We start from the raw sequence: 13,871 nt of genomic DNA, 5'->3' as shown, positions 1-13,871 counted from the left end.
TTAAAGCAACAAAGTTTTCTTGAAGCAATGATCTGCTTTTAATAAAATTTACAAGAAGTTTTGATTTTTAATTCTAAAAATTTCTAGCCACTTTCTAAACTGTAACTTTTTTGTTTGTTTTATAGTCTCCATTTAATTTAACTAGTTTTTAGTTTAAAATGCTATCTTCTTCTTAAAAATGGTATCTTCATCTCTCAAGGTAGTTTTCCTCTAGAAGCTTCTCAGAGTCCTATCTCAGAAGTTCAACTTTTAAAGCGTGTCACAGCATAGGATGTGCAGTTCATACTACATTGCCTTCCGCTCTTTCACTTTCTTCCCTTGAGAAGGTACATCTTTTTGCTTGGCTGGAATGTTAACTTTCTCCTTCAACGTCTTCGTTAGCTCCTATAACTTTTTCCTCTGGTTCTAACAGCTATTGAGGCCTGACACTAAAAACGTTTGTCTCAAAGACCTAGAAAAGCAATGTTTTTTTTTTTTTCCAGTATAACCTGATTCTGTACTTAGCTTTTCTTAATGTGTCTAAACTGTTCCATGTAACCAGGGAATTTCCCATGCTTTTATTAAGAGCCATATATCCCCCTGCTCAAGGTAACACTTTTCTTGTTTATGTTCCACAGTGTAAAGTCACAGCCTTTGATACACATTCTGAATACATACAAACACTTTTTCATCAGGTTATCTGAACAGGCTTCCCATGAGGCAAACCAATCACACAGAAGGAGGTTTTTCTTTGCCTTTTTAGTAGCTGGCCTAAGAAACAAATGTTTTCTATTTTATCAAGATAATTTCCTGTGTTGCCTTTACTAAATTTTTTTATTACTTTAAAAAATGGAGACTTTAAGGGTTGAAGTTTTTTTAATATCTATATAACTTTCTGTATTGCTTTTACAATCTATAATTATCACTCTAATTAAATAAATGACTATCACATAGTGCCCTGTGATCCTGTTTTGATCAGGTATTTTAAACCTTTTGGCATCTTTAATAGACTTCCCCAGCATCAAAATGCTAAATTAAATCTTTTTGATATAAAGGTAACATAGAGATTTTCCAATCAGGCCCTTAGAAAGACTCAAAGGACTTCTCTCTCATCTTGTAGAGATATTAAATAATTGGGCTTATTTGGTAAATTATATGGGAAATAGCAAATGCTAAGTGATACTAGATCTTCTTTCAGTTACATTTTTGGATCTGTTATTGGTATAAATATTCTAAAATGGTAATAAAACTCTTAAAATCTTCTATGTGTTATCAGTCATAATTTTGGTTATTATATTGTATGCCACAAAATAACTAAATTTCCTTGTAAATTTCTGGTAATGGGGAACTTCCATCCTATTTTCAACTATGGTTGTTTTAAATTTTTGTCATTTACAGTTATTTTGAATTTTTCTCTAAAGGTATCTGCAATTAGATTCATTACAAAAAGACTTTGACAAGTACTCTTAAATACAAGTTTCAAATAACTTTAAGATCAGTGTGGTTTTTTTTATCCCCCAAGATGGCAGATTAGAGGCATTGTTAGTATGCCTCTTATATTAGTCCATTTTCATGCTGCTGATAAAGACATACCTGAGACTGGGTAATTTACAAAGAAAAAGAGGTTTAATAGACTCACAGTTCCCCATGGCTGGGGAGGCTTCACAATCATGGCAGAAGATGAAGCCACGTCTTACATGGCGGCAGGCAAGAGAGAGCATGTGCAGGGGAACTCTCCTTTGTAAAACCATCAGATCTCATGAGACTTATTCACTATCATGAGAACAGTATGGGAAAATCCTGCCCCCATGATTCAATTATTTGCCACTGGGTCCCTCCCACAACACATGGGAATTATGGGAGCTACAATTCAAGATGAGATCTGGGCGGAGACGAAGCCAAACCATATCACCTCTCATACTTGGAAAGACAAAATAGTGTGTAGAGACTCGTGTTATAATTTTTTTCCCAAGAAACACCACAGGCATTTAACCAGAAAACTGAAAGAAACCACAGACTCTTTGAAAGAACTGGGGGCAGCAGCCTACACCACAAGCCAGGTGGAAAACTGTGAGTCCCCAGAGTGTGACAGCAGGAGAGACTGCCTCTGTGATACACACTCCCACTAGGGAACCTGATAATATAGGCCAGGGGGGAAGGCCTTGGCCCCACCCAGCACTGGAGCTGAGTGGTGGGGAGTGTTGAGAAGGAGCAGCATTGAACATGCTTTGTGTGCACTCCTAGACTTCAGTGGGGATGGTGGGAAGCCATTCCTAATTCTACTTCACAGGGAGCCTGGCAGAAGTCAGCCAGCTAACTCAGGCCACAGTCACAGGTTGAGAGAAGGTCTCAACTGTGATTCATGACACAATCTTAAGTGGGGATGAACTCCCTTGGCCAGAACTAGGGAGCAAGCTGACACTGCTGCTTTAGGGTGGGCCAGGAGGGGCATGGCCTGAAAGCCACAGCTTCTGTCTGGATGGGGAAAGTTTATAGCCTGCAGCAGTTTTGAGTTCTCAGTGCAGGGTTCCTGGAACCCAGCTAGCTGCGTTAAACAAACAAAAAGGGTCTATGTTGTTGCTAATACTGCATGCTATACTTGGATAAATTCCCCTAGAAGAGTTAAGACTCAAATACACAAAATTAAAAAAAAAAAAAAAAAAAAAAAAGCAAAACAAAAAACTGCAGGTTACAACAAGTTTCACCTAATTCCTCATGGTCATTTAATTAATTAAATTTATTTAACTGGCTGCCTTTAAACCTAAGTTCATGGATCACAACTACTATATAAGCTCAGATTATCATGTTACTATTAATTTTACTTTGTATTTTTCTTTTAAACCCTGTACCTGTTACTTGTTAAGTTTCTACAGAACAATTCTTCACAGAATAATGCTGGCCCAACACTTTGAGATAATAGTAAATGCCTACAGAATAGACAAAAACTTAAACTTAACACTTGATTTTAGGTAGATGTAGCCTGAGAACCACTCCCTCCAAACGCTGTTGTTAGTCAAATGTAGCTAAAAGAGTTTAGACCCTAACTCCAATGACGCCCTGCAATGTGAGACCAACCAACAACGAGAGACAGGTCTATCCCAGCTGTCTCGCCTAGGGATCATCAAAACCTCACTACAGCCAGGCGTGGTGGCTCACACCTATAATCCCAGCACTTTGGGAGGCCGAGGCGGGCGAATCACCTGAGGTTGGGAGTTCGAGACCACCCTGACCAACATGGAGAAACCTCATCTCTACTAAAACTACAAAATTAGCCATGTGTGGTGGCACATGCCTGTAATCCCAGCTGCTCAAGAGGCTGAGGCAGAAGAATTGCTTGGACCCAGGAGGCGGAGGTTGTGGTGAGTTGGAGATCACGCCATTGCACTCCAGCCTGGGCAACAAGAGCGAAACTCTGTCTCAGAAAAAAAAAAAAAAAAAAAAAAATCTAACTACAAAATGGTTAACCAGTGATATTCTTTAAAATCTTGATCAAAAAAAGGAAACGTGAAAGTTGGCAGAATAAAAATAAAGTCACCTGTGTTAAAAAGCAAAAATAAAAGCAAACCCCTGAAAAATGAAGCTAGGGAAGGTCATGAAAGGAAGATTCTCATATACAAATGCCTGCTGACAAAAACTATCACAAAAGACTCTGCAAAAACCTTGCACAAAGGCCACTACAACCTTACATAAGAAAATACTGCTGCGAGAACACCTGCCTAGCAACTGACTGTCCAGCCTTGGACTGATGCCACCCTTGTTATTGATACATCTATTCAAAGATAACTCAAAAACAATTATGTAATTTTTCTCATTTTTTTCTTTAAAAACCTTTGTCTTCTTTTACCTCCCTGAATATGCACATGGTTTACTATGGCACACCTACGCCAATTGCAATGCCTAGTCCTGAATAAACATCATTTTCTTTCAGAAAGTATCCCTCTTTGCTTGTTATTTAGATTGAAAAAATTTACAACCATTAGAACATTTCTTTCCTTGAGGGGAAAGAAAAGTGGGAGCTCAAAGTTAATCATTTTATCTGAAATAAATGTTCTTCTGAGCGTATAAAATCATTCCTTTATGGCCTCATATCATTCTTAATCTCTCTTCTCATACTTTTGCCTATGGTTTTCATCTAAGTCTATTTCTTCTTTACCTTTGCAAGAGAAATAGCTAATTGATTTGTTTTAAAAAAATATATCATTTGGAGTCACATAAATGTTCAATCACGACAGTTGTTTTATTATGTATCTTTGATTAAATTCATGGAACCAGCATTAATTCCTACATTTATTTCTCTTTCTTGCCTTCTGGCAGCCTATTCTAAAAGCCACCTTCATCTACCACAGGCTCAGCCATAAAGCAAGCCTCAGTAGATTCAAAAGAATTAAACTCATACCAACCATACTCTCAGACCACAGTGGACTAAAATTAGAAATCAATGCCAAGAAGATCTCTCAAAACCACACAATTACATGGAAAATAAATGACCTGCTCCTGAATGACTTTTGGGTAAACAATGAAATTAAAGCAGAGATCAAAAAATTATTTGAAATAAGTGAAAGCATACCAAAATCTCTGAGATGCAGCAAAAGCAATGGTAAGGAGAATGTTTAGAGTGTTAAATGCCTACCTCAAAATGTTAGAAAGATCTCATATTAATAATCTAACACCACTCCTAGAGGAAGTAGAAAAACTAACTCCAAAGTTAGCAAAAGAAAAGAAACAGCTATAAAATCAGAGCAGAAATGAACAAAATTGAGACCCAAAATCCATACAAAGAATCAACAAAACCAAAAGTTTGCTATTTGAAAGGATAAACAAGATTAATAGAGCAGTAGCTAGATTAAAAAAGAAAAAAAGAGAGAAGACCCAAATAGGCACAATCAGAAAAGACAAAGCTGACATTACAACTGATTCCACAGAAATAGAAAAGATCTTCAGAGACTATTATGAACACTTATAGACACACAAACTAGGAAATCTAGAGGAAATGAGTAAGTTCCTGGAAACACACAATTTCCAAAGATTCAATTAGGAAGAAATTGAAACCCTGAACAGACCAGTATCAAGATCTGAAATTGGAAGAGTAATAAAAAACCTACCAGCCAATAAAAGCCCTGACAGCCAAGTTCTATTAGATGTATGAGGAAGAGCTGGTACCAATCCTGCTGAAACTATTCCAAAAAATTGAGGAGGGACTCCTCTCTAACTTGTTCTATGAAATCAGCATAACACAAATACCAAAACCTGGCAAAGATACAATAAAAACAGAAAACCACAGACCAATGTCCCTGATGAACATATATGAAAAAATCCTTAACAAAATTACCGGCAAACTGAATCCGGTAGTACATCAAAAACTTAATTCACCATGATCAAGTAGCCTTCCTTCCTGGGATGCAAGGTCAGTTCAACATATGCAAATCAATATAGGTGATTCACCACAATAGATGCAGAAAAAGGTTTTGATAACAACAAGCCTTAATGATAAAACCTCTCAAGAAACTAAGCATTAAACAAACATACCTCAAAATAATGAGAGCCAACTACGACAAACCTGCAGCCAACATCACACTGAACAGGCAAAAGCTGGAAGCATTCCTCTTGAGAACTGAAACAAGACAAGGTGCCCACTCTCACCACTCCTATTCAGCATAGCAATAAAGTTCTAGCCAGAGCAATCAGGCAAGACAAAGAAATAAAAGGCATTCAAATAGGAAAAGAAGTCAAACTATCTCTCTTCTTCGCTGATGATCTAGAAAAGGCTCCACCAAAAGTCTCCTGGAACTGACAGGGGATTTCAGGAAAGTTTCAGGATACAAAATCAATGTACAAAAATCAGTAGTATTTCCATACACCAATAATGTTCAAGCTGAGAGCCAAATCAAGCATGCAATCCCATTTATAATAGCTGCAAAAAAAAAAAATAAATAAAGGAAATAATCTAATCAAGGAGGTGAAAGATTTGTATAAAGAGAACTACAAAACATTGCTGAAAGAAATCACAGATGACACAAATGGAAAAACATTCCATGTTCATGGATTAGAAGAATCAATATTATTAAAATAGCGATACTGCCCAAAGCAATCTACAGATTCAACACTATTTCTATGAAGCTACCAATATCGTTTTCCACCAAACTAGAACAAAATTCTAAAATTCATATAAAACCAAAAAGAGCCCAAATAGCCAAAGCCATCCTGAGCAAAAAGAAAAAAGCCAGAGGCATCATATTATCTGACCTCAAACCATACTATGAATCTACAGTAGCCAAAACAGCATGGTACTGGTACAAAAACAGACACATAGACAAATGAAACAGAACGGAGAAGACAGAAGTAAAGTCGTACACCTACAGCCATCTGATCTTCGGCAAAGTTAACAGAAATAAGCAATGGGGAAAGGAATTCCTATTCAATAAATGGTGCTGGGATAGTTGGTTCGCTGTATGCAGAAGAATGTAACTGGACTCCTACCTTTTACCATATACAAAAATTAACTCAAGATGGATTAATGATTTAAATGAAAGACCTCAAACTTAAAGAATCCTACTAGAAAACCTAGGAAATATCATTCTGGACATTGACCTTGGGAAAGAAAATTGCAGAAGAAATTGCAACAAAAACAAAAATTGACAAGTGGAATCTAATTAAACTGAAGAGCTTCTGTAGAGCTCTTCAATTCAAGAAACTATCAACGGAGTAAACAGACAACCTATGGAATGGGACAAAATAATTGTAAACTATCATCTGACTAAGGGCTAAAATCCATAATCTATAAGGAATTTAAACAATCAAAGAAGCAAAAAACAAATAACCCCATTAAAAAATGGGTAAAGGACATGAACAGACACTTCTCAAAAGAAGGCATACAAGTGGCCCACAAACATATTAAAACATGCTCAACATCACTAATCATCAGAGAGATGCCAATCCAAACCACAATGAGATACCATCTCATACCAATCAGAAGGGCTATGATTAAAAAGTCAGAAAACAACAGATGCTAATGAGGCTGCAAAGAAAAGGAAACACTTATGCCCTGTTGGTGGGAATGTAAATTAGTTCAGTCACTATGGAAAACAATATGGAAATTTCTCAAAGAACTTACAACAGAACTACCATTTGACCCAGCAATCCCATTATTGGGTATATATCCAAAAGAAAATAAATTATTCTACTAAAAAGAGTGATGCACTCGTATGTTCGTGGCACCACTATTCGCAATAGCAAAGACATGAAATCAACTTAAGTGCCCATCGATGGTGGACTTGATAAAGAAAATGTGATACACATACATCATAGAATACTATGCAGCTATGAGAAGAAGCAAAATCATGTTGTTTGCAGCAACATGGATGGAGCTGGAGGCCATTATCCTAAGTGAAATAACACAGGAACAGAAAACCAAACACTGCATGTTCTCACTTATAAGTGGGAATTAAACAATGGGTACTCATGTACATAAAGATGGCAACACTAGACACTGGAGACAGTGGGACAGATGGAGGGGAGGAATAGAGGGGACAAAAGTTGGAAAACTATTGGATAGTATGTTCAGTACTTGTGTGATGGGATAAATTATACCCCAAACTTCAGTATCTCTCAATATACCCAGGAAACAAGTGTGCACATGTACTCTCTTAATTTAAAATAAAAGTTGAAGTCATAAAATAAATAAAATAGCTACCTTCTTGCTAACCTCCTTCACCCTCTGTGTTTCAAAGCAATTGCCTGCATTGAAGCCCAGTTTTTCTCTCTCTTTTTTCAAAGCTTGGTTGTCTCAGTCTTTGAAGATAAATGAGAAATATGATTAAAATACTGAAAATGAAATTCTGATGCTTAGTGAAATAACTGTGAATTTCACTTGGCTGGAACACTGCAAATCCCCAGAGACATGAATAAAAAAATCCCATTTGATGTTCTTTCCTAGACCAGAAGCCCTAGATCCACATTCCCAGAGCACAAATTTGAAAACAAAAGGATATTTACAGGGTTCCTCACCCATCTTCCTGGCCAGGGCCAAGACTGTCTGGAAACGCCCATCTGATGGGAAGAGACAGCCTATAGGGACCAATGGTACAACTTCTGGTTGGCTCGAGGCCAGAAGGTGGGCGTGGGCAGCTGTGCCCCTTGGCTGCCATCATGTTCATGAGCCCTGTTGTCCCTGGGAGAGAGTGTCCCAGCCTCAGAATCTAGGTACCCAGGTTCTCGAATCAGCTCTTCCTTCCAGTTGCTATGTGACATGCACAGTTCACGTCAGTGAACTTGTCACCCTGTCCCCTGCAGAGCTGCTCCTCCTCCTTCACAGCTCCCTGTCTTAGCATCTGGTACCACTATTCTGTCTGGCTGATGTGCCAGACGCCTGGGAGTTATTCTCGACTCTTCTCTGGCACACCACATCCCATCACCACTAGCCTCACTCAACCTCATCCGCCTCTCTCCATCCACACTGCCATTACTCTGACCCAACTCATAACTGGACCAGTCAACCCCTTCAGTCCTGGCTGGGATCCAATTCTTTCTCCATGCTGCAGCCCAAAAGCCTTCTTGAAGCACTTGTCATGTCCTCAATCATGTCCCATTGCTTTGGGGTACAAACAAGCCTTCACAGGTACACACTGCCCATCAAGGTGTGTGAAAGGTGGTCCTAAGGCTGGACCCAGGCCACAGGAGGTAGGTTTTTTGTTTTTTAAAGGTCAGTTTCCAATATTTACAAATTATGAAATATGACAAATCTGGATTTGTAATATCTCTTGAAACTCAGAAAATCTGTCATCTCTAGGCCAGTGTCTGTGATGGAAACAGTAGGGGCTGCCCTTGTCCCCCAGGCAGCCATAGGTCCAGGGAACCCCTCACCTTGCCCATCCTTCCCTGTGCTCATTTACAGCATAGGTGTGGCCCTCCTGCCCACAGATCTGCCTGACCAGTGCCCTCTCCCTCTCCCTTTCCCTCTCCCCCTTCTCCTCCCTCTCCCTCTCCCTCTCCCCCTCCCTCTCCCTCTCCCTCTCCCTCTCCCTTTCTCTCTCCCCCTCCCCCTCCTTCTCTCTCTCCCTCTCCCTCTCCCTGCTCCTGTCATCTGAGTTTTTCTGCCTCTGAACAAATGCCAGGGCCTTCCCCCATACTCTTACCTCTGCTGGAACGCCCCACCCCCATTTTCTCTCTCTTCGTACAGTCCCACCCAGATAAATCCTACTTGTCCTCAAGCCATGAGTTTAGATGTCACTGCTGCAGGGAAACCACCCCCGATGCCCTACCAGAGGTCAGTGCCTATTTTCCTATCACCTGTGGCCACTGGTCAATCACTCTCCTGTGAGCTCCCAAGGGCAGGGCTAGCCTGATGACCTGACCACTCTACCACCAGCAGCCAACCCAATACCTGGCACACAAGAGGAGCTTTCTAAACATTTGTTGAATGACTGGATAAACTTGACGCCTCTGGGTTATTGTGCATACAAGTAAGATGCCATCAACTGGCAGGACAAGACGCGGAAGCAAACGGAAATCAGTGTGGGAGAGGTACAGGTGCACGGTGTCCTGGAATATGCTGAACAGTCACTATTTGACAGCGATGTTTTCCCAGAGGAAGTCAAGCTTCAGTGGGGCTTGGGAATTTGGGACTTGCAACCATGCCTCCTACTGAAGACGACACTGGTTAGAGAGGTGAGTTGACCTGCCCAAGGTCACACAGTCCTTGCAGTCTGAGCAACATTAAGATGTGGGCTGTGCCTGACATGCTCAAAGCTGCAGCTCCAGCATCAACTCAATGTTTAACAAATGTGGTGAATGAATAAATAAAGGATGAAGACAGAGGTTGAAGAAAGACCTTAAGGACTCAAGCAGCAGAAAGAACTTGGTATTGATTTATAAACAAAGAGGAATTTGGAAATGATCCCCAAAGAGAAAAGCTTAGCTCTACTGAGGCAAATATTTATTTGCTTTTTTACTCCTAAAGGACAATAGCACTCTTCATTAACTTTTAAATGTATTTTTGTTTAGGGAGCTGAGGCTGTTATCTTGTTTTTAATTGTCAACACGAGGTGGTTATTTTGAGAATTTTAAAATATCTTTAAAAACAAAAAGCAAAAGAGTCTCTTTAGTTTGGAACCTCACTTAGGTAGAGAGACTGTTTCTAACACATGCAATTAATTATAGAAATCGTCACGCATACGACAACTGCAGATGTAAAATGTGAGTTGTTTCTGTTTTTGCAAAAGAAGAAACTAAAGTTATAGCCATAATAACCCAGAATGGTAATAATAAAAGATCAGAAGCAGATGCCTCTGAGGTGACCTCGACTGGCTGAAATATAAAAAGTCACTTTTAATACCACAGAAAAGTACACTTAAGAATGGTCAAAATGGTAAATTTTATGTGGATTTTACTACAATAAAAAATGTTCAAAACATTGAAAATTTGTTTGAAAAATGTAATGCAATGATTCCTCCACTTATAAAACCTTCCACTGAATGTGAAAGGAGCTGGCCGTAGAGTCAGTGAGGCTCAGCAGCTGGGACAGAAAGGACCCCGTGGGCAGAACTAGTCCCTTCTCTCCAGAGCTCGCACATTCCCAGAAACACCAGTGTGATCCGTCCTTGGCTGTATGAGACACTCCCCATACGTGGCTTTGAAAGTACACAGACCCAGGTTCTGGTTTCAGCACCAATATGTCCTTGTTCATGAGAGCTCTGTCCCTTACCTCTCTCTGCTTGCGTCCAAGGCTGCAAATCTGAGCTACTCACAAAGTAGCTGTCAGGATTTGAGCAGCATAACAAACGAGCCTTTTATATAACTGCTCTAGGACTTGCGAATTCGTTATGTTTGCCCCCTGCTGCTAGAATTCAGCTCCACAGGGAGCTGTTTGTCTGTTTGTGCACTGTTCATACCTAGAACAGTCTGGCATGCAGTGGGCATTTGACCATCATTAGTGGTTTAATCTCTGCCCGCCCTCCTGCCCTGCCTGTGTGAGTGGGAAGGGAGCGCCCCTGCATACCTGTAAGGCATCCCTTGGGAGGAATCCTAGCAAGTCCAGTGGCCTCTGCTTCCACCATGGTCTTGAACACACCCATTCCTCTTTATCCCCATGTCCACCACCTCAGTCGCAGCTGCATCCTTCCCTTACCATGTGTACCAATAGCAGCAGCCCTCTGCCTCTCTCCTCCCCACCCTTCCCACTCTAGTCTACACTCACCGCCTCCACCCCAGAGCCACCTTCTAACACTGATCTGGCCATGTCACCCTCCAGCTCCAGTGCCGCCCAGGGCTTCCTATTCCCCCAGGGCGAAGTCTGTGGTGGCTCAGTGAACAGACCTTCATCTCTCACCCTCCCCATGCTTGTTCTCTCCTCAGCCCCAAAGCTGTCTGAGTTCTCTCCCAGGGCTGTGCCCCATCTTGAGCCTTTTCTTTACTGATTTCCTTTCTCTGGTATATCCTCTCTCCCAATCCCCATTATCACCTGCCTAACTCCTGCTTACCCTTCAGGAGTCCATTTAGAGGCCACCTCTTCTGAAAAGCCTTCCTTGATTTTACCCCACCCCATTCAACCTGAGTGAAGTGTTTCTTTTCTCCCTGCCAAGGCCACACAGCAAGTAGATCATTGAACTGGGATTCAAATTCAGGCCCACCTTCTCCCAAAACAGCAAGCCAAAACCAGAAGACTCTACTTACTTATTTATTCAGGAAAAAAGAGACTCAAGAATGAGGTAGAGCTAAGTTAACATCTTGAAAACATGCCCAAAATATATTAAATGAAAACACGAGGTTGTAGATCAATGTATATGGCATAATTCCATCAAAACCACAATAAACTATGTATGTTTATATAGGTTTTAAAGAACAGAAGATGCCTAAACACAAATTGAGCTATTAATGATAATTATTGGGTGGGTGAACTTAAACATTCTATAAGGTTTCAATTTGTTATGTATTCTTTATGTCCTTAAAAAAAATTAAACTCAAAGGAACTCTACAACTTTTCTCCAATAATAAAGAAGAGGCTTGAACACCAGGAATTGCAATATACAGGGACCAGCTTTTGGAGAAAAGGCTCCTTCCTGCAGTGGTAACATGAGATGAGGGCAGATGCGGTTGACCAGGGAGCCACACTCACCTTTCCCAGCAGCTCGGGCAGGCCCAGCAGCTCCCAGTGAACACGCCAATGCAGATAAAGATGGCAGTTACCTGCCCCAGAGAGCCACGGATCTTCTTGGGTGAGATCTCACTGAGGTACATGGGGAGCACACTGAGGGTGATGCCTGTAGAAGAAGCATAGCAGCAGTTAGAGAGGTGTCTTCCTGAGGGAGCCGCACTCTGGTTACAGTACCTCTCTTGGCTCTGCTTTGCCCTGGACATTAAATAGCACTGTAGCCACAGCATCTTTCCCAGCACTTTGCACAAATTGCCAAAGCTTTCCCATGTACTTTATAATTTAATCCCTAAAGTATGACTGGAGGTGCATTTCAGAGGACAGAACACAGCCGATGGTGTTGGTGGAGGTGATGGTATTGACAGTGATAATGATGGTGATGGTGATAACGGTGGTAGTGGTGGTAGTGATGGTCATGATGGTGATGATAATGATGGTAGTGGTGATGGTAGTAATGGTGATGGTGGTGGTGGTAGTGATGGTCATGATGGTGATGATAATGATGGTAGTAGTGGTGATAGTAGTAATGGTGATGGTGGTGGTGGTAGTGATGGTCATGATGGTGATGATGGTAATGTGGTGGTGATGATTGTGATGATGGCTGTGGCACTGATGATGATGGTGATAATGGTGGTAGTAATGATGGTCATGATGGTGATGGTGGTGGTGATGATGATGATAGTAATGCTGACAGTGGTAGCAATAGTGATGATGATGGCAATGGTGATGATGATGGTAGTGATGGTGGTGGTGGTAGTGATGGTGATGGTGACGGTGATGGTGGTGGTGGTAGTGATAGTCATGATGGTGATGATGGTGGTGATGATTCTGATGATGGTTGTGGCAATGATGATGATGGTGATAATGGTGGTAGTAATGACTGTCATGATGGTGATGATGGTGATGGTGGTGATGACGATGATGGTAATGTTGATGGTGGTAGCAATAGTGATGATGATGGCGATGGTGATGATGATGGTAGTGATGGTAGTGGTGGTGATGGTGATGGTAATGATGGTGATGGTGGTGGTGCTGATGGTGATGATGGTTGTAGCAATGATGATGGTGATTGTGGTGGTAGTAGTAATGGTGATGATAGTGATGGTGGTGATATTGATGGTGTGGTGGTGGTGGTGATAGTGATGCAATGATGGTGATGGTGGTGATAGTGGTCACAATGATAATAGCCAATACACACAGTGGCTACCAAGTAACAGGAATCCTTCTCATCTATTTATATGTATTAACATATTTACTTTTAACAACAGTCTTCTGAATTAAATATACTGTTACTATTTCTCTTCTAAAGATGAGTAAACTGAGGCACAGAGAAGTTGAGAAACTTGCCTAAATCACCAAGTCATGTCTAGAGATGTTTAAAAAAATTATTTTGCCCAACAGAGCCCCAGTGGGCCTCTGATCTTAGAACTTGAACTTTTCCCGCCAGCTAACATTGCCTCTTGTCATAAATTAAGGGACTCAGTTATGGCAGATGCTATTACACTCATTTTATAAAAATAGGTCACCCACATATAATCTAATGATGTTTGAGATAAATTTACATGTTCAGAGGCTTATGATAGGTATTTTGAATAAAAACTAACAGTTATAAAGATGTTTTACAAAGTGCTTACTACACACACAGTGGGCCTGTAAGTAAAAATTATATAAGGACTCGTCAACTTAAAAAAAACAAACCTTGCTTTCCCCCATACCTGAGCAGGGCTATTCTTAAGCCACGTTATAG

At 40.6% G+C, this 13,871-nt stretch overlaps 1 protein-coding gene across 1 annotated transcript in view; it reads right to left on the bottom strand.

Annotated features, from left to right (window-relative positions):
- LOC105465861 (solute carrier family 2 member 9) overlaps positions 1-13,871 on the bottom strand; it is a 199,430-nt gene that overhangs the window by 136,202 nt on the left and 49,357 nt on the right. Inside the window, 2 exon segments of the mRNA XM_071092692.1 lie at positions 12,089-12,120; positions 12,123-12,233. Of these exon segments, the coding sequence (XP_070948793.1) occupies positions 12,089-12,120; positions 12,123-12,233 (143 nt within the window).

The sequence above is a fragment of the Macaca nemestrina genome, chromosome 3 (assembly GCF_043159975.1).
Source record: "Macaca nemestrina isolate mMacNem1 chromosome 3, mMacNem.hap1, whole genome shotgun sequence".
Lineage (NCBI taxonomy): Eukaryota > Metazoa > Chordata > Mammalia > Primates > Cercopithecidae > Macaca > Macaca nemestrina.
The sequence above is the reverse complement of the archived record's forward strand: the minus strand, read 5'-3'. Positions and strand labels throughout refer to the sequence as shown.